The sequence below is a fragment of the Caloenas nicobarica genome, chromosome 5 (genome assembly GCF_036013445.1).
Source record: "Caloenas nicobarica isolate bCalNic1 chromosome 5, bCalNic1.hap1, whole genome shotgun sequence".
Taxonomy (NCBI): domain Eukaryota; kingdom Metazoa; phylum Chordata; class Aves; order Columbiformes; family Columbidae; genus Caloenas; species Caloenas nicobarica.
The window spans coordinates 3,923,526-3,944,745 of NC_088249.1; the positions used below are offsets into that span (position 1 = coordinate 3,923,526).

Genomic DNA, 21,220 nt, shown 5'->3' on the forward strand with positions numbered 1-21,220 from the left:
TAAGCTGGGGTGTGTTTCTGGGAGTGTCTCTCTTTCCCACACACACAACAACCCTCAACCCATGAGAAAGGATGGGGAGGAACTGGCACCGCAGAGATGATCCACCACTGCCCCTCTCTCAGCTGCAGGTATTGGGACAGGGAGTTGTCCCACACAGGTGTAAAACCGGGGCACCCTGCGTCATCCTTTCCCCATGCTACAGGCTGCCAAGTGTTTTATCACACAGATACACATCTCAGCACCCCCTCCTGTTGATTACAAAGCGCTTATTGGGGATGGAGGTGGCTGTTTCTCGCTCTCACACACAAACAAGCACAGGTGAACCCCAGCCCCTCCAGTTTTGGGGGACAGAGCTAGTACTTGGACAAGTGGGATATCTCTCATGCAAGGGTGACCCCGGGTTGTTGCCCCCCTGTTAGTTCACAGACTGCGTGTTTATAGAATCATAGAAAGGTTCGGGTTGGAAGGGACCTTAAAAATCACCTAGTTCCACACCCCAGCCATGGGCAGGGACACCTTCCACTAGATCAGGTTGCTCAGAGCCCCGTCCAGCCGGGGCTTGAGCACTTTCAGGGATGGGGCATCCACAGCTTCTCTGGGCAGCCTGTGCCAGTGCTGCAGCATCCTCACAGCCTGTCTCACACGTACCCCTACATAACCAAGAAATGCCTGGCTGAAGGCAAAATGAAGCATCACACCAACAAGAAGAGGTCAAACCTGACCACCTCTCCCTCTCGGGCCATCGGGGTGCACAGGATCATGATTGTCAACCATTAGCCTGCAGGATTTCCTTGGCATGGGGGTTAGTGTTGCACGCACCCAGGGGAGATCCCTGTTGCACTTTGATAGTCACAGGGTGGAATGTCTCCAGCACACACGGAGGTGAACAGGTTACCCCCATCAGATGTTGAGGGGTGTGATGAAGCCTTCACTTTCCCCCTGTACATGAACCCTGGTACTTCCTGGCACACTGCAGGGCGTTGGCTGGGGTTGTCTCTCTTGTGTATGTGTGTACCCCACTCACCCTGTTAAGTTACTAGGTGTGTGTTGGGCCTGACACCTGCATTCACAGGCCAAGCCTCAGTGACCCCCCAGGTAGGCTGTAGAGAGCAACACACATAAACTGACACCAACACTCCCATCAGGCAGCAGGATGAGTGCTGAGGGTGTCAGATCCCCCCCAAGGCAGCAGGATGAGTGCTGGGGATGTCAGATCCCCCCCAAGGCAGCAGGATGAGTGCTGGGGATGTCAGATCCCCCCCAAGGCAGCAGGATGAGTGCTGGGGGTGTCTCACACACAGGTGCATTGTCTCACCCATGGGTACAAGATGTGCTTTAAGAGCATCTGTCACCCGCGCGAGGCCACAGTTTGTGTCCTGGGGCTGCTGTCTACACTCAGAGAGGCTTGTTTTAGGAGCACCTGCCATGAACACACCAAGCCGTGGTTCGTGTTTTGGGGGTGCCCATCACTCACACGCCAGGCTGCAGGGTGTGTGTCGGGGTGTCTCGCCCACCTGTGATGCCACAGGTGGTGCTTTCGGGTGCCCCAGCCATGCAGAGGGCCAGGGCTGTGTCAGGGGGTGTCACTCATGTCCGTGAGGCTGCAGGCTGGGTTTTAGGGGTCTCACACACACGGGTTGTAGTTCAAGTTGCCTGTCGCACCGAGAGCCAGGGCTGTGTTTGGGAGTGTCTCACACGCACACACAGAGCTGGGGCTCTGTTGGGCACCTCACACATGCACATGGGGCTGTAGGCTGCGTTTGGGGGTGTCTCACACACCAATGGGGCTGTAGGCTGTGTTTTGGGGAGTCTCTCACACTGACAGGCTGTGTTTGGGGTGTCTCACACACCGATGGGGCTGTAGGCTGTGTTTGGGGGTGTCTCACACACCGACAGAGCTCTAGGCTGTGTTTTGGGGAGTCTCTCACACTGACAGGCTGTGTTTTGGGGGTGTCTCACATACCGACAGAGCTCTAGGCTGTGTTTTGGGGTGTCTCACACACAGGCGGGGCTCCAGGCTGTTTATTTGCGGGTGTCTCTCACACTGACAGGCTGTGTTTGGGGGTGTCTCACACACACGGGCGGGGCTCTAGGCTGTTTGGGGGTGTCTCACACACTGACAGGCTGTATTTCAGGGAGTCTCTCACACTGACAGGCTGTATTTGCGGGTGCCTCACACACTGACAGGCTGGTTTTGGGGGTGTCTCACACACACAGGCGGGGCTCTAGGCTGTTTGGGGATGTCTCGCACACTGACAGGCTCTGTCTGGGGGTGTCTCACACATCGACGGGCTGTATTTCGGGGTGCCCCTCACACACCGACACGCTCTATTTCGGGGTGCCCCTCACGCCCCCCCCGCCGCCGCCGCGCGTGCCGCCGCCCCGCCCCCGGCCGCGTCACGGCGCGCGTGACGATGCGGCACCGCCCCCGTCCGGACGGCGCCGGCGGCGGTTGCGGCAGCCGCGGGGCGGTGAGGGGGCGGTGAGGGGGCGGTGAGGGGCGGCCGGGGTGAGGCGGCACCGGCGGGCTGGGCGCGCTGCGGCATGGATTACCCCGAGCCCGGCTCGCCGGAGGGCGCTTGGGACGCGCCGGGCGAAGCCAGCGGTTACGGCGGAGGTTGCTACGAACAGCCGGCCCGCGGCGCAGAGGAAGCGGCGGCGAGCCGCGGCGTGCAACATCCCCTCGCCCGCCCGCCCCGCCGCCCCCAGCAGCGCCCCGCACCGCCGCTCCGCGCCGCGCTCTCCGCCTCCTCCTCCGAGGGGGAGCCCGAGGCGGCGGCCGCCCCGGCGCGGGAGCCCAGCCTGAGCGACGAGGCCGGCGTCGATTTCGACGAGGCCGAGTCCGACGCCTCGCTGCGCTACTCCCCGGGCACGGGCGCCGAGGTCGAGGGCGCGGGGCTGGCGAGCAGCGAGAGCGGCGGCAGCGGCTTCTCCCTGGCGGCGGCCGCGCTGCCCGAGAGGAGGCGGCCGGGCGGCGGCCGGCCCCGCTATGAGGTGGTGCGGGAGCTGGGCGCCGAGGAGGTGCGCTGGTTCTACCGGGAGGACCGGAAAACCTGGAAGCCCTTCATCGGTTACGACTCGCTGCGCATCGAGCTGGCGTACCGAGCCCTGGGAGCCGGCGGCCCGGCCGAGCCGCGGGAGGGCGAGGCGGTGGAGCCGGTGTGTGTCCGGAGCGGGCTCTACGAGGTGGACGTGGCCAACGCGGAGAGCTACCCCGTGTACTGGAACGGTGAGTGCCGCCGTCCCTCCCGCCGGGAGCGGGGAGCTCCTCTTCCCTCCCGTGGGGAGCGGGGGGCGCCCGGGGTCCTCACCCCGAGACCGTGGGGGGTGGCTGGGCTGCCTCCTGCTCTTCCCAACAAGGGACGCTGGGCATCCCCTGTGCACACAGACCCCCGATGGGGACACCGGGTGGCCCTTAATGCCCCCCCCTCCACTCCAGCGCACCCCCGTGGGTCTCCCCGTCACACCGGCCCGGCCAAGGAGACCGGGCACTGCTTGCTGCCCCTGTGTGCTTGGGGATAAGGGATACAGGACAAAACGTTCTTTAAGGAGAGGGGTTGCTGGTGCCCATCTGTCATACACACCTGAGCAAGGAGGGACTGGTAATTCTTCTTCCAAGGCTCAGACGTGGGGGGGAATGGTGGCACTGGGCATTCTGACCTCCCAGGCACACCCCTAAGGGGAGCATTATGAGCATCCCTCAGCATATACTTAAGAGAAGGGACATTGGACATCCTCCCCCTCACCCCCAGCACACCCAAAGGATGAGAGACACTGGGTAGCCCTCAGCCCCCATGCAGGGTCATGGGAGAAGGGTTTACTGGGCACCTTTTCACCCACTTCCGTCTGCAAAGGGAACTGGGCACCTTTTCCTCTTTCCCCGCTGTGCACATGCCCCTGAAGGAAAGGAGGAATCTGGGCATTCACACTGGCATACAGAGTCATGGGAAAGGGAGGTCTGGGCATCTTCTCATTTTTCGACACACGCAGAAGAAAGTGAGAGGGAAGGTGAGTGAGACCCTTCTTGCTTCTGCTTCCCTTTTCCTAAACAAAGGGTGAGAGACAGTGGAGATTTGCCTTCAGTGCTCCTCTCCTTCCCCAACATGCACACCCTTCCTTCAGAAGGAGTTTGTCTGCTGCCACCCTGCTACATGCACGCTTCTCATCCTTCTTCAGTGAGGAACGATGGAAGAGGAGGTTAACACCTGGCTTCCCCTCTGCTACCCTTGTCCTCTCCACTAGGAAAGTCTCGATATTGTGCTTCATCTTCCTTTCCCCATCACCTGTCCACTGGGAGGGGGCATGAAATGGGACTTCTCCCCCTTTTTATTGGAGGGGATGCAACAGGCATCTTGGATACATGCACAGTCCTTACTTCTTACCTTTCTAAGAGCGGAGAATTTGCTTCACCCCCTGAACTTCAAAGTGAGGTGGTGATGTACCCTGTCTCCCACCCTTCCCTTTACATTCATTTGTACTTTGCTGGATGAGAGAGGACCTTGGGGAACAGAGACGAAAGACAAGCAGACACTTCAGCTATTCCCTCCCTTCCTTTGGAAGGAATGTCTCCCATGGTCTCAGTGGATAATTGGGCATCTACTCTCCTGGAGCAGACAATCCACTGCTCACCCTGTGTCCCTGAGGACTTGCTTTCCACCTGCATTCCTTCAAGGGCAATATTATAGTGTAGAGTGAGAGGTGCAGAGTGGCTCAGCAAGACACTGTCCTGGCGTGAACCTGGGAGACATGCGTAGGCAGGTTTTTCTCATCCACTCTGCATATTTTTGAGGCTCAGGTGGGAGTCACCAAGGAGCAGCAGAACTGTTTCAGAGCAGCAAATATGAAGACTGGGGCCTTTGGTTGTTTCCACGCTTCTTTCTCAGCATCTTTACAAGAGGGAGAGCCATAAATCACAATACCAGGTGGTACAATTCACTTGTGGTGGGACAATTTGTCTTTCAAATCGTTGCCCCTGCGAACAGACACTCAGCTTGAAGAGCGAGCAGAGGTCTTGGTCCACAAGTGTTTTGAGTTAAAGAGGAGCCCGGGCCCAGCTCCGTGAGCAGAAAGCAGAGGTGATTCTCTCTGTCTCCACCCTGAAGCCTCTGCTGTTGCTGCTTGATGGATCTGCCACATGGTTACTGGGAAGAGATGGATGCAAGTCATCCCGGGGATGCGGAAACTGCGGCCATCCCTCTTGTCACTGTGCTGCAGGGAGAGAGGAGAGCGAGCAGAGCTGTCAGGTGAGGCAGGATTGCTCCCGGTGATGGGAGTGTGAGGCTGTACTCATCAGCAGCTTAAAGGTTTAATTTCTTGACCCTGTGCTTTGTCCATTTGGGAAGCTGATTCAGTCTCGTTAAGCCTGAGGAGCAGATGCTTCGCCATACGCTGTGCAGAGATGATTTCTGATGCTTGGAAGGAGAGATTCCCAGAGGTTAGCACCAGAAGCCGTGGTAGGCAGGGAAGAAATAAACTCATGCTCCTGAGAAGAATAGTGACGGGGATGTTTTCTAGTCCTCAGAAAGCTGATTAAGGAGAGTGCTCAAGTCTTTTCTTATTAGCAGGTCTGCTCCTTCACAATACTAAGATGAACTTTTGGTGTTCTGAGGGTCTGTCGGTGTGTTCTGGTCGAACTCCTCCTTCGCTTGCACATGCCTTGCTTCTGTTCCCTGTGTACATGAGCACTCTTGCTTTTTTCCAGTTCTTTCCTCTCAGCTGCTGCGTCCAGACCTGAGAAGACAGCAAGGTCAGATGCCAAGGCTTCAGTGTCATCTGTGCTTTTGAAGGCCTGGGTATAGCTGTTATTCTCAAATTATTCCCATTTGATAGTGTTTGTGTCATTTTTGGATCCAAAAGGTAGCAACTACATTGGTTTGCTATAGTGTGGGAGGGAGCAGGTGGTGGCAAAGCAGATCTCACACTAGCGAAGCCTGTGAGTAAGGGAGGAGAATTTCACTCTCTGATTGTACAAGTGCGAAGTGTAATGAGTACAGCTGACTTAAAATACACTGAGATGCACGTTAAAGAGCACAGAAACTGCTATCTGGTTTGGCTGATTCACATTTTTGGTTCAGACCAAAGGTCAAAAGCTTTTGTCTTTGTTCTTGCCTGTTTTGTTGTTCTTTTTCACGTATGAGCCGCGCTTCAGGGAACGCTGTTATCTCACAGCTACAATACTGAACGCGCTGACGGTTCTTCAGATATTGTGGCATCATAATGACAGGGAAATGTTGATTGTATCTGGGCATGTGCTGAAATATTTTTTCACTTCATATCTTCAGACATCTTAAGCTCATCCCAGGTTTCATTTGTAACTCAGTCTGATATTGCTGATGTTGCAATTGGAGCAGATTAATTACTGAGAATTTTATCCTTACCTTGTGACCTCTGGGATTTATTTAATTAGTATTGTAGAACTAGCAAAGATGGCACAAGAGGACTAAAATTATTAGTGTAGGCTTCCAGATAAGTTAATAACTTGGAGCTGGGCTGCTGCTTGTCTTCTGTGGACATACTAAGGAGTGATACTTTATTCAAGGGTCTTCTGTTTGAATCTTCTTAGATTATCCAGTCCTTCTCTGCCCTCCCAGTTGAAGAAGGCTACTTTACAACCATTTTTCTATCAAGTTACTCAGTCTAGTTTTCAAAGCCTGGCGTGAGTCTGAGTCTGCAGCCTGTGGACTTCTGGGTGACTCTCCTGTTCCCTGACTTGTGAGTTTGTCCCATGCAACTATTGCCCTGGCTGGTATTTGCTTTTCCCTTGCTTTTTGGATGGTTACATTTTCAAGTTGCTTGTATTTAGTTCTTGAAGAGGTTTCTTATAAATCAGTCCACTTTCAGTCTCCAGGTGGTCATCATCATAGGATGGTTTGGGTTGGAAGGGACCTTCCCAGCTCCCCCAGTGCCACCCCTGCCATGAGCAGGGACATCTGCACCAGCTCAGGTTGCTCAGAGCCCCGTCCAGCCTGGCCTGGGATGTCTCCAGGGATGGGGCATCCATCACCTCTCTGGCAACCTGGGACAGGCTCTCACCACCCTCATATTAAAAAATTTCTTCATCCCAGCATGTTCTCCAGTTTGTATTCTGACTGTTGGGGGACACTCATCATCTTAGCTAAAGTCTATCTCGCAATGATAGCTTTTAAAATTGAAGTAGGACTTTTGTAAGATCTGGTAGTATGTGGAGAGAAGCAACAACAAAGATACGTGTTTCTACAGCCATTTGGGGAGTCCATGGAGCACTGTGTTTTAGGGAAGCTTAAAATACTCAACTCCCAGACACAGGTTTGGTAAGAGTGGCTTTTTAATTTGTTCTTTAACGTGTATGTTTTTGTACCTAATGGTTGCAGAAGTCTATTAAGTAAAATACCTGTTGCTGTATTTAAAAAGTAGTTTGCTTACTGGGACAGTTACTGAGCAAAGATGTAAGATCTGCTGTACTGATACAACAGATATTTTACTGACCTTAGCCTGGAAATACCCTGTGAATACAAGGTGGACCACTGGGTGTTAACTTTAAAGTTTGTATGCTCAGACTGGAATTGGGCAGCTTTTAAAAACTATTTCAGCTGCCTTTAAGCTTGGACTGAAAGGAGCATCCAAGTCCCTCTGTTTTCTTTGGTAAGCTCTCTGTGAGCTGATTTGTAAAGCTGAAGAAGAGGCAGCCGTGAGCATCTTGTGGAAAGCTTCTGCCCTTGAGCTTTTGCAGAATGAGGGCCTCAAAGTCACCTTCAACTTGTGCAGACATGCTCACGCACTGCAAGTTGTTTGCAACTGTAATAATAAGGAAATGAAATTTAAGGAACAGAAATTACTACTCTGAAAAGCAGGAATCTGAAATCACCACATTGAAAAACATCTCGAGCTGAATGCATTTTATGAGCTTGTGTTTCATGTCCAACCTCTTGGCTTTGGGCTTGGAGAGCCGGGAAATTTGGATTGTCAATTCAGCAGAAAACAAGCTTTAATTTAAATTTCTGAGCCTTTGAATATTATATTAACAATTTACCCACAAATAAGATCTAAAAGGTTATTGCTGTCTTAAGACTGACGAGAAGCTCCAGAACTTTACCGTCAAGCCATCTGAACAGGACCTCAGCTTTGAAGCAATGAAACAGAAGTTTACTAAATCTTGCTGTCTTATAATTGATTATGTCTGTCTTTCAGGTAGTATTTCCAAAACAAATCTCCTTTTGACTCCTTATTTAAGCTCTGTTTGTTAACCTTTAGTTAGTATTTCTATATCATCTTGCTTTTGCCACAGATTTCTTAGTTCTGAATCAAATAAGGTGAAATAATGTGAGCCACAGCTTGAGCTGTGCAATATTTAAATTTAGGTATATACCGTTTCAACCAATGTGGTGGCAGGAGGCAGATTCTAACATAGATGTAGGAGTACAAGAAGAAAAATGAAGGTAAATTCTGCGCAGTTATTACTATTCATACTGTGTCCTGATGGATTACGAAGCTTTTTCATGCAATTTGTGTTCACTGAGGTCTCTTGAGACCTCAGTGGATGCGATCGCGCAGTTTAACTATATTCACAAAAGAGGAGTAGTTGGGGTGTGTATATATATAAAAGTTACTGCATATGTGTATGTTGTGTATGATTTTTTAACATCGTTTTTGTTCTTCAGAGGATTTAGGTGATTATCGTAATACAAATCACTCATGTTCTTGTTCCTTTACATTAGCACTTGTATTCTTTTATTTTTTGAATTGTCAGGGGAAAAAAAAATTACCTTTTTTGTAAAAATAAATAAGTCCTTTGGTACAGTCTAGATCTCTTAAACTATTTTCCTCTAAAGGGTAAAACATGTATGACTAATGAAAATATAGTGCCTTTCATCAGCTTGTAATCCCTGCCATTCAAATTTCTTTAGAAATCATTGTATAAATAAACCATGTAAGTGTATAACCAGCCAAATACATTGGTATATTTCTATTTGAAGCACTGCCAACTGCAGATTATGTGGCGTAAGACTTAAAGCAGTGAAGAAATCGGGGCAAATCCCGTCCTAGGGATCAAGATTTTAGGGACAAAGATAAAGAACACTTCATTTTATAGATTTGGAATTCTCTATTGGCAAAAAAAAAAATTAAATTACAACGGGATGTAAATATCCGTATGTTTAATTCTCTCATAGAACAAAAAAATAACTGAAAGAATGTAGTCTAAGCTTTCTAAAATCATCTGAATATCCGAGATGTGAATGAATTTAATGAAGGTGGGGTAAGTGAAATTGGGTGCTAAAATGGCAATTTTGTTTGATTGCTTTTTAACAGTGATCACTGTAGTAGATTGCATGGACTTCTCTGGATGAGTCGCAGAGAAATATTGAAATAACAGCACCTGTCCAAGATCAAAGAAAGGCATCGTGTTTCTGAAGAGGTGCCTTTACTGTGTTCGACAGTGAAAAGGTTATACTGAAAAATCTCGTGTTGCAATCGCCTCATTTCCCCACCCAATCCAGAGTATTCCATGTAATTATTAATACCTTTAATATACCCCTCTTGCTTCTTGACTAACATGCCGCTTGCTTTTGGAGCTGGTGGCTTTTAGGATCAGTAGGTTATAGTGATCGTGATTTGAGTTAAACTGTGACCTGCACTGAAATCCAGCATAATATATAACATTATAGCCACCGTTGTTCACTTTTGAAAACACAGATGTTAGGGGGAAGTTTTTTCCCTTTTTTTTTTTTTAAATGCTTTGTGTTTAGAATTTTAGAAATATGTAGGTGGAAATTCTCATGTGAAAATCTTCAAGCCTTTCAAAACTGAAAAAGACGTGTGTTGTATTCATTTGGCTTGGAGTACAAAATAGCATTCATATGGTTATTATTTAAAAAAAATATATTGTTATGGATTCCATGAATGGAGCCTCATCAGAATGCTTAGTTGAGAATTAAGGAATTGCTTACAGATTTTCCCAGTAAGGATTAACATCTGACGTAGTCGTGTCATTGCTTCAGCAACAATGGGATCCTTTATCTGCGCTCGTGTATTATGTGCATTTCATTTTTTTTCCTACAGACAGTGCTTTGTTTGTAAGGGCAGCCTTGCGGGGTCTGTGTGTATTAGCTCTACTGAAAAAAGCAGAGATCTGGCAGGTGTAAAATGGAATACAGTGAAGGTGAAGACAAGTTCATGATGAGAAGCTACTGTATGTGGTGACAATTAACACTGCTGTAGTTAATTTTCATTTCGTGGAAACTAAATACTCGTGTTTCACACTTCATTGATGGGATGCAGGCTCCAAGATGAGTTTAAGTTTTCACAGACAATTGAATTTTCTCTCATTTGTAGTGACAATGTCAGTTTAAAGCCACTCAGACCTTTTTGTTCTTCTGATAACATTGGGATTCATTTTCATTAAATAACCTTGCCTTTTGAACACCTCAGCCTCTTGATTCGTCTGGTGGATCATCAGCATCCAAAACATCAGAAATTCAGTGTATAACAATTGGCTCCTGTTTGGAGTTGCTATTTTAGGTGTGCGAACAGAAGTTGAATGGCAGAACCAGGTCCTGTGCTACTTCTGTCTGCGTTTTGGTCAGGTCAACAAGACCGGAGTCGTTAATAGTGTTACGAGATTATTGTAATTTCTAGTACTATAGAAACAGTGTTTTCCAGTGAATCTGTTATGGGAAAGGTTTCAGAATTGGCTTTGGAAGTTTTTGTGTGTTACTTGCCCTGTGGGGAGATCATTGCAAGGAGATTTCCCTTTTCCTTTTGTAGCTGGTAGGTGCAGTGGTCTGAGGAATGAAGAATTCAGAATAGTTTAGATGTTCCACGTACATTATGAAGGTGCTTGCAATTCTCTACTACATTCTCATCTGCAAGTGGTTAGTATGAAAGATACTCCTGGTGGATCCTGGTGCCCATGGGCATAATGAGCAGATGTGAAGCAGATGCTTTGGTGACCTGAGCATGTTGCTGTGCCAACAGAGCCATGTGGCCGGGCTAAAAACCACTGCCCTTGGCTGGGTCACCGCGTCCAGCTGTGTTTGTACTGGTCTGGTGACAGATCAGATAGAATCACAGAATCCCAGGTTGGAAGGGACCTTGAGGATCATCTGGTCCAACCTTTCTTGGCAAAGCACGGTCTAGACAAGCTGGCCCAGTACCCTGTGCAGCTGCATCTTAAAAGAATCCACCACTTCTCTGGGGAGATTATTCCAATGGCCAATTGTTCTCATGAGAAAAATCTCCTCAGGAGTAACTTGTACTCATTGCCCCTCATTTTTTCCATGTGACTCCTGGTGAAAATGGAATCTCCATCTTCTTTGTAGCCACCCTCTAAATACTGGAACATGGTGAGATTGATCCCTTCCTTGGCTCAGTAACTCTGAAATATCCACACTCTCTAGTGTTCCTTGTTTGTTTTTTACCTAATTTTCCTTCTCTGTTTCTTTGCATCTATTGTTTCTTTTCCAAGCTCTCCTTACCAGATATTTTCCCACCTTCCAGGCAGGAACACATCTTTGAGTAGTAAAGCCTATTTTTTTTCCCCCATCTCCGTTTTTTGAGTCTCTCCTTTTGTGGTCGAGTTCTCTTAGCTGCTTTGGGGAGCTAAACAAATGCTGGGCACCCAACTTTCTCATTTGGAGCACTGAAACTGAAACCAGAATGGCAATGACCGAAAACAGCCCTTGACGGAAGACTGATTTTATTAAAAAAAACCACCTTTCCTTTTTAAAATCACTCTTAATGCTAATTGAGTGTTAATTTGGGCTGTTGCAATTGCCCAAGGAAACAAGGCTCTCTGCAGCAAGGGCAGGCATCAGTGGGTTTGTATCTTCTCATTCTGCACCCTCATGATAACTTTGAAACCAGCGGTTGTTATCAATCAAATTTTATATAGGAGCATAAGTCTCACAAAGTTCCTAATTTTTTGAAAATATAAGGCAACTGGGTAGAGAGGAGTCTATCCCATTAACGTTGGCCTGTTGTTTGAACTTAAGACTTAGTAAATTTTGCAGAATCTGTGTCTTTCTGTCCGTCCCTCACATCCTCACGCACATTCTGAAAACTTGGCCTCGTCAGCTCAGCTGTTTGTGGGTTCACACCAGTTTCACTGCTCATTTTAGCCCCATGGGAAGAGGCAGTGATGTTTCTGGAGGCATTTGTGGTTACCTTGTATGGGGTCCCAGCAGCAGGAGTGTAACTTTATCGAAACCCCAGAGAGAATTCCCTTCCCCTCTTATCTGCTCTGTCAGTTTGTGATTTGTTGCATTAAAAACACAAACAAACAAACAAACCCCTCTTGTTTGATTTTTTTCAGAAACAGAAAAGATCCCGGTTATGCGTGGCCAGTGGTTTATTGATGGAACGTGGCAACCTCTGGAAGAGGAGGAAAGTAACCTGATAGAACAGGAGCACCTCAAATGCTTCAAAGGCCAGCAGCTGCAGGAGAGCTTTGATGTGGAAGTATCAAAACCTGTTGATGGGAAGGAGGGTAAGATTGTTTAGATCACTGTTTTTATAGTATGTTCTCTGGACAGTTGGAGTCTGTTTTTCTTAAGTTTACGAATGGCACCTGTGATGGTTTTCCATCCTGCATAGTGGGGAACATTGTTATAGGCGTCAGTTTGCTCTCCCATTTTTCAGTGCATCTTGATGTTGTAGGATTTCCTGCTGCAGCACATTTGATGAACACCATAAAAATTATATTCATGGATAAACTTCTTGTTTCCATTTTGGTTTGTGTTTCGTATCTTTTAATTGTGTTCCAAATCCTGCCTCAAACTGAAATCTCTTGATGGGACAAGAAGAGCCAGTGTCCAAATGCAAAATGGCTATTAGCTCTCTTGCCAGCATTCCTAATTCAGCCTTAAAGGGAGTATCAGTTTTACAGGTTGCATTTCATTTTCCATCCTAGTTCAGCCTGTGATTTTATTAGAGCAGTTTTCAGCTATAGTAAATCTTGAGCTTTCATTGTGTTATGGAAGCCCTTCTATTTTAATGAGCAGGCTGAGGACATTCTGTAACTGTTTTTGGGAATCTCAGACAAATGCATTTAATGTTTTTAAGAATAGCCTTCTGAAATTGCTGATCTATTATTTAACGTACGCTGTTGAATTAGTTAATTAGGGTCAGTATAGCACAGCAAAAGTTCAGTATTTTTGGCTTTCACACTTTGCTGCTATTTGCTGCTTGTCACTTGGTGAACTTCCACAAACCAAGAACTCCACAGCTGCCTGGTACGTGGTAAATCAGTGGTTCAAAGGAAATGTCATATACTGGTCCCCAGTATAAATCATGTCCTCTAGCAGCCTCGGATTTGCTATCTCCGCTTTAACAATACTTCATTAGCTGTTAGTATCATAAATATAGTTGAATACCTATCATCTGATGCTCCATCATCTTTTTCAGGTATGTTCATTTAAATAGGATGAAGTGAAGCTGAAAGCTTAATATATGTGTAGTAGGATAGGAATAGACATAGTTCATTGTATTAGCACAGAGAGATGCTCAAAATTCAGCTGGAAATCACCTGAGCAACCTGATCCAAACTTGAAATTGGATCCAACTTAAAAGTTGATCCTCCTCACTGTAGAGGATTGCAGCAGATGAACGCTGGCAGTCCCTTTGGCTGAAATTATCCTGTGATCAAGTCTATGATTCTGTACTAGATGATAAGAAACGTAGAAAAAAAATCCTGCAAGTCAGAATCAGCATGAATTTTTTTAATGCATTGATTTTAAAATGACATAAGTTTATTGGTTTTTCGTATGGAATTTCAGCATGTGGTTAGATGCCACAAAATCTATAAAAATTGCATTTGAAATAGTTTATTTGTTTTGCCTTAGATTTCAAAGAAAATTTTTTTCTCTTCATAAACAGTTTATATTAACAATGAATTTTTATCACAGCTGGCTAAGTTAACTTTTAGATGGGGAAGCCAGATTCATATGGTAGAATCAGAGTCATGCAGATCAGAAGGGATCTCTGGAGATTTAGTCCAACCTTCTCACTCAAAGCTGCAGAGACAATAAGAGAAGGTTGCTCAGGATGTTCCAGTGGAGTTTCAAATATCTCCAGCAATGGAGATCTCCACTTCTTTGGACAATCTCTTTCAGTGTTGGACCAGCCTGACCATACAGAAGACTCTTTTTTTTCTTGTACTTTACTTGAATTTCCTGTGTATATTCTTCTTGAGTTGCCACAGCCAGTAAATTATTCTGTAAAGGAAATTATTCCATTAAGTTCCAAGTGCAGTAGCTATAAGCCTAATTTTCCTCTCTAGAAAACTGATGTGCAACAGTTAGATACTTCATTTGCATCTGTATTGAGGCATCTGCTGGCAGAGCTGTTAGCTGAGGGGGTGAAGACGTGAGGTCCTGGACCAGCATCGCTGTGGCGCTTGAAGCCCTTGCCCCAAGCATGGAATATCACTTTTTATACTGGCATAAGTGTCTGGATTATAGAGTATTAACAACTCCCAGTGTTTGTCAGGGAAGATGTCATTACGTTGCATTTCTCCCTGCTCTCCAGCAGACTAACTGATTTCAGGTAATTGCAACTTAATGGCTTGGTGCATTCAGAAGCCAGGCTGGAGCCTTGTGATTTCTCACTGGATTTAAACACACTCTTGTGACTATATCAGGTTTTCGAGGCTAAAGCATTTTGAAATTAAGATTATTTATGAGTGAGGGCCCACAGAGCAGTAACACAGAAGTTGTAGATTTGCAGGACCTCTCTTCCAGCCTTGCTTGGGAACCTCCATCATAACAGAATTAACAGTCAATATAATTCTGTTTTGTAAATGCCAAGAGCAGTTTCTCCCCATTCACATAACCTCACCTGCTCCTTAGCAGCAGCTTTCACTTACCTTAATATTTCTTCCATAATCACACAGCACCAATGCGTAAGTCCCTGAAAAAAAGAATCTTTTGAATTGCTGTGCAATATTTTGGTATTCTCACAAGGAATGAAATAAGACGATTGAAAGTCTAATAAAAGTTATGCCTTACCATCAAGGGGGTCCTCTTTGGGGAAAATAATAGAGCTGTGCTTAAAATTGAGGTTGGTTTTGTTTTTCCAAATGTTCAGTGTACAGTTAAGAAGGGTTACTGTGTTCTACCCTATACAAATAGAGCGTTTGTGCTTTTGTACAAGTAAATGCAAAGACATTTGGTGAGTCTGATTACACTGTGTTCCAGCTGTCTTTTATTAATGCCTTTAGCTTTATTGTGATGTCATAACTGTTTATAAAGAGTGAAGAAAATGAATTTGGCTAATGTGACCTGACGCTTTTGTTAAAAACCAGTCTAAGTGTATATACTTTTTCAGTAAATATGCCAACTTTTTCTTATTTTTTTTTCTAAAAATGGTAATACTAATTAATAAAAAAATGACACCCCTTTTAAAAATTTTACTTTGAAGCTCAGTGTTTTTACTTTTAGTTCTCTACTACCTCCCTCCTTTCTCCCTCCCTTCTTTGTTCAAATGGAGAGGATATAAGGAGAATTCAGATGCTGCATGTCTTAAGCGCAAGCGTTCCCAAGGTACAGTAATTGTAGATTTCTTTTTTTGTAGTACTCCTAGTTTAGGAAGTTTAAATTCTAGTTTGCTTTTATCAGTTAAATGTGTTAGATTTACATGCTTCAATTTCTTGAGCTGTATTCACGCCACTTCCTTCAAAAGAGAAGCAAAAAGCATCGTAGATCTTAGAAGAAAAGTAGAAGTGTTGTGAATCTGAGAGAAAAGTAGATGCTAACAGTATTGTGCTGTAATCCTTATTATAATTGTGACTGTGAAAACTGTAAACATTTGTTTCCTACACTCTTTATATGTGGTTTGGCTTTTTCAATAAACTAAAAGCAGCTTTTTTTAGAAGCACACCAGACCTGGTATAAGATAAATTATGTCAGAGGAGGAATTGAAGGTTTATACTAGATAATGTTTTGTTTGACACTTTTTTTTTTAATAATGCACACATCTTTAATTTTATGTTGTAAATTATTTTTACTTTGGCTTTTTTTATAAGTACTGGAATGACATGAGACTTTGGACGCACAATATAAAAAAGACAAGCTGTATAGAATACACAATAAAGGCTGCTGGGTTGCAGAAAACAACTTTGGACTTCACAACAGCTGATGTGCAAATTTGTTTCTGAAAGTGGGAGTAGATCTTAGAGGAGCCATTAGTGGTTGCAGAAGGCTCAAAAGTCCTTGTCGCTGATCCTCTTCTGCCACCGTTAAAGCCAGTAGTAATTAAACTTCTACTGACTTCAGTGACTGTGGAACTAGATTTCTGAAAACTGCACCTTCAATTTAAAATTTAAATGCACATGGATGGCTTAGAGTTATTCTTGTCATACGCTTAGCTCCTGGGGATATTGTAAAGTGTAAGAATTTATTCTGACATGCGTAAATGTTTGCCTTTTGACTTCTTTCAATTATATTTTTCTATAATTGGGTCCAAATGAAAATGCCTGAAATCAAAATGTTTAATAGTGAAATTTTCCTGCTGCTTCTCACACGTGGAACTGAATTCTGTTAAAGGCAAATAAGCATAACTACTGTCTGGAGCAATAAGAAAATACTTCTGCCTTTTATTTTGTGTTCGTAATTTTGGAATTATTTTGTCTATTTTTTCCCAGATCATGCTCAGTTGTGCTAATGAATATGCATGAATTAAAAAATTAAGAGTAAGTGCTTGCATAACAAATAGTGACACTGAATTAAGAGGTGGTGAAGTGCGTTATTAAAATGACAGCAATGTGAAGCAGCCCAATTTAATTAAGAGGAATAGCCTTTTTAATGGCTTTGCATTTGTTTTTAAATAAATTAAAAACAGGTTTTAAAATCCACAGCTGTATTTCAGGTTTACATACCAGAACTTCAGAGTTTAAGGAAGAACAATAGTGGCCAAATGATGCTCTCAGCTGTGTGTGCTCAAGCAATCTCTAAGCCTTAGATGAGCGATTCTGACTTGCACTAAACCGTGCCTGCTGTGCTTAATCCTGACAATAGGACAGTGTGTCACGAGGTTGGTCCCAGAGCTCAATCAGTTTCAAATCTGGAAAACACAATAACTGCACAAAAAAACCCACTAGAGCTCTTAGTGGCTTTTGGAAGAGCTAGATTCTGTTCCATGCCAGAAATTACTCATTCAGAGGCTTTCTCATTGAACTGCATTTCCATCTCCTAGATATTTCTGAAAGGATAGAAATGCCACGGAGCCTTCTAGTAATGGAGCCTTGAAAGCCTCTGTGTTACTGCAGCGGATAGTCAAAATTGAGTGAAATTGCTCTTTTTCTAGTGAAAATAGTGCATGGGGTAGCTACCTGGTCATCACACCAACCTCCAATATTTCGGGATGCGTTGCCCTGCCTCCCCCTGGTTTTCGTTTTCAGCTAAGGGAATATTTTGGAAACCTACCATCCTAAAATGAGGGTGGGAGGAGAAGGATGTGAATTGTCCTCAGAGGTGGCCTCCAAACAGCTGCTTGTCCTGGTGAGATAAATCCTAAATGTAAAAACTTTTCAAGGTAAGAAGTAATAGATTTAGATATAATGGAGCTCTAGATTTTTAACCTGTATATAAACTACCCTTTTCTCTCTCTCTTCAAAGAGACTTTTTGTTTTTCCCCTCTTACCCTTCTAAATTAAATGTTGTTCCTTTTTGCTGCAGCAATTCATAGTCTAAAGTTGAGTCGCAACCATGTGGACTGGCACAGTGTGGATGAAGTTTATCTTTACAGTGATGCAACAACATCTAAAATTGCAAGAACTGTTACACAAAAGTTGGGCTTTTCCAAAGGTAAAGTTTCTCAGAGTTTGTAAAGAATATTGTAAATACCAGGATTTTAAGTTTGTTGCTTTAATGCTAGAGGGAGATTTCAAGGTTGAAGTTTTAATATGTGATTAGCCCGCTTTGGCCATTGCAGTTTTCACAGGGGAGTATATTAGGGTCCTTAGGTTGTCGTGCATAATTGTGACTAGATGTGAATAGTCTGACTTATTTTTATTATGCATTTTATCATTATTTTGGATGCAGCAGTTAGCATTACCTAATAAGTATATGAAAATATTACAGCAGCAGTCTAGTGTCTGCAATATAAGAATTACAGTTCCCTTTGCAACCTTGACTTCATTGCTGTGTACTTGCATACTGTGATTCATTCCTTAAATACATGATCGTATCTTCCCCTCTCACCAGCTCTGGCTTTTTTTCAGTTCGTTAAACAGACGTATGAACTGAGAGCAGGGGTGTAGCACTTAGAAATTGTTTACAGCAGGAATCCAGGGTCGTTTAAGCCCAAAACTACCAGTCATAAAGCCAGCAAGGCTGAGATGGTTGGGAGAGAGGATGGTCTCTCTCAAGGAAAATGCAGATTATTGCCGACCTAGAAAACTGGAACTTGTGATGGTGCTCCTGTGCAATGCTGGACAACTAGAAAAACGAGAACATACACATTTGTTTTGTTCATTGGTCTCTGAAGAGACAAGATCATGTGGTAGGTTTGGCTTTAATCTCCATGCCTCTGTCCTGTAATTAATGCCCTCTTACCCCACAGGGCTCTTGGGTGGATACGTACTTAATGTTTGCTGAGAATTAATATAATTCAATGCTTCAGTTCCAGAAGAAATGAAGTCTTCTGTATCGAGAATATTATTTGGGTAGTGTGTAATAAATAACAAGTAAGATGTGCCCTAAACAACTTGTGGGTGGAAATACCAAACAGAGGCCTACTTGAGAAACCAAACCTGTCCTGTGTAAAAACTGCCCTTAGTGTTTTTCTAGTGTTTTCCTCTTTAAAACCAAAGCAATTTGGGATTCCTGTGTAAGACTGTGGTCCTATCTGTGGGTCTGTCACTAGAGGGGGATGGATACATGCCATGACAGTGGGTTTGACTGTGAGAGAACACTCAGATTTTCCCTGGGTAGTTGATTTTTGGCTTGGCCACTAAACCAGAGAACAACTGGGGAAATCGGAGCTTGGATCAGCTTGAAATAAAACATAGGTTTTCCCTGCCAAAAGGAAAAATTGGAAAGCTTTTCGACCAGCTCTCTTAATTGGGTCAGAGAGTGACAACACTTGTCAGTTTTGTGGCCAGATCATTTCCATGATTCTTCTAGGCTGTGGGAGTAAGGTGGAGATATGAGGAAGTTTAATGATTGAGACACACAGAGGAAGGATATTGTGTTGTAAAAGTGGATGGACTATTATACAACTGTTTTCTAAAAAGTTATTTTTCAAAACGTTGACTAACGTCACATTAGTTATCTTTACAGTGGAAATGGCCTGGTAGTACATTGACTGATACGATTAATAGCACCTAGTTGCTCGAATCTCTCAGGAGATTAAAATCGCAGATATTTAAAAATACATGCTATTCCCTTTATACATAACCTTATTTTCAAAATACTTTATTGGTCTGGAAAAAAGTCAAGTTTGTGTCAACACGTAAGACCATTTTGCACTCCACAGAATGTAACTGATCTAGGATAATGTTTTCTCTGCAGCTTCAAGTAGTGGGACAAGGCTACATAGAGGCTATGTAGAAGAAGCCACGTTAGAAGACAAGCCACCACAAACTAGTCACATTGTGTTTGTCGTGCATGGTATTGGACAGAAAATGGACCAAGGAAGGATCATCAAAAATACAGCCATGTGAGTGCTTTGTAATATTTGCCATACTGACTCAAGCCTGGATATAAGGCTGACTTTATAAATGACGACAGACCCTTTGGTTTAAGCTGTATGTTTAACTTTTTCCTCCTTCTCCTCTTCCCCGAGTCATTAAATTGTGGGTACACTATTTTCTACATTAATTCAAATGTATGGACTAGCTGCAAGCCAGAAGAACAAAAATATATTCTGTTTTCATGGCCAGCGCTTGTGCTTTTAGGGGACTGGCCCGTGAATTTCTAGCGCCTGTGGTCAGTGACTTTGCGGAGCGGGGAGAGATTTTTCATTTTGTTAAAATCGAGGGGAATCTCCATTGTTCTTGCTGGTTATCAAAATAATGGTCAAGTGAAGCGGATACTGGTAAGAGAAGGGAGCTGGGGAGCTAGTGTGACTATTGGCGTTCCTAACAGGACAGTGTTATTTCATGCACTTGGAAGCTGTTGCTGTGAGATTTTTTTGTGGAGTTCTGTGCGCAGATGCCACTTCAGCCCTAGGTCTGCCCATCAGTGTCTCCATGTCTTCTTCCTTTGCCCATATCTTGGTGCCACCAGCAGGTGTATCCAGAGGGACCTGGAAAAGCTTGAGAAGTCAAAGATGGGGACAAACTTTTTATCAAGGCCTGTTGTGATAGGACAAGGGCCTGATGGTTTTAAACTAAAGGAGGGAGATTCAGGCTGGACATGAGGATGAATTTTTTTACAATGAGGGTGAGAACAGAGATGAAGCAAACTCCATGACACCTTGCATTTTTTTGGTATGGTGCTTGGATCTGCAGAAGGGAATACTTGTTCAGGTGTCTTCCTTTCTACCATCCACAAAAAACTGTCTTGTGCATTTTGTCTTTGCCACGTACATTGTTGTTGCTTCTTTTTGGGTTCATTCTACCCTGGGATAAAACTCTTGTATTTTTTTCAACCTGTATTTACTTCAGTTCACAGCACAAAACCAAAGCCTCATGTGAACAAGTGGTCCTAAAAACAAATGAAAAGAGAGGTGCAAAAATACAACTTATAAGCCAGACATGGAATACTCCGTGTGTAGCCCAGGCTGGTGAGAGACTCTACCAGAGCTCATTTGAGATGCTCTGTCCTCAGGTCACCGCCTCGAGCAGAAATTGGTGCAGCGTATGTGATGCATCTGCATCATTAGGCAGATCCTGTTGGTTACAGAGGTGAAAACAGAACTCTTCTTCCAGGGTAATTGAAAATTATATGTGCTAATTTCATTAAGGAATGGATTTCAATCTAATCATTAATGTGGTTAGACGCAGTGGTTGCAGGATGTCCTGTAAATAGGTAAATGGAAAAGATGTGTTTTGTCGATGCTTGAATGAACGGGTCTTGGGTAGATGTGGCATGATTTTGTTGTTTCACGGTGTAGTTAAACACATTTATTATCTAAATGTAGCACAGCAGCTGGTAAAACAACCTGCTCGTGTCGGTGCCGATATTAACTGCAGAACTCATCTGGGGAGAGGCGGTTCCTCCCTCCTCCAGGCTGGAACCGTCATTCAGCTGACCCAACGTGAACAGAATGATGTGCTGGGAGCCACTTCGGTAGCATAGGGGAGGGT

General features: G+C 44.6%; 1 protein-coding gene across 1 annotated transcript in view; it reads left to right on the forward strand.

The window, feature by feature from the left end:
• Nucleotides 1-2,478: 2,478 nt before the first annotated feature.
• Nucleotides 2,479-21,220, forward strand: part of DDHD1 (DDHD domain containing 1) — a 38,083-nt gene continuing 19,341 nt past the window's right edge. The window contains exons 1-4 of the mRNA XM_065635762.1: nt 2,479-3,229; nt 12,287-12,460; nt 17,646-17,774; nt 19,482-19,629. Coding sequence (XP_065491834.1) covers nt 2,545-3,229; nt 12,287-12,460; nt 17,646-17,774; nt 19,482-19,629 — 1,136 coding nt within the window. The 5' untranslated portion in view covers nt 2,479-2,544. The remainder of the gene's footprint in view (nt 3,230-12,286; nt 12,461-17,645; nt 17,775-19,481; nt 19,630-21,220) is intronic.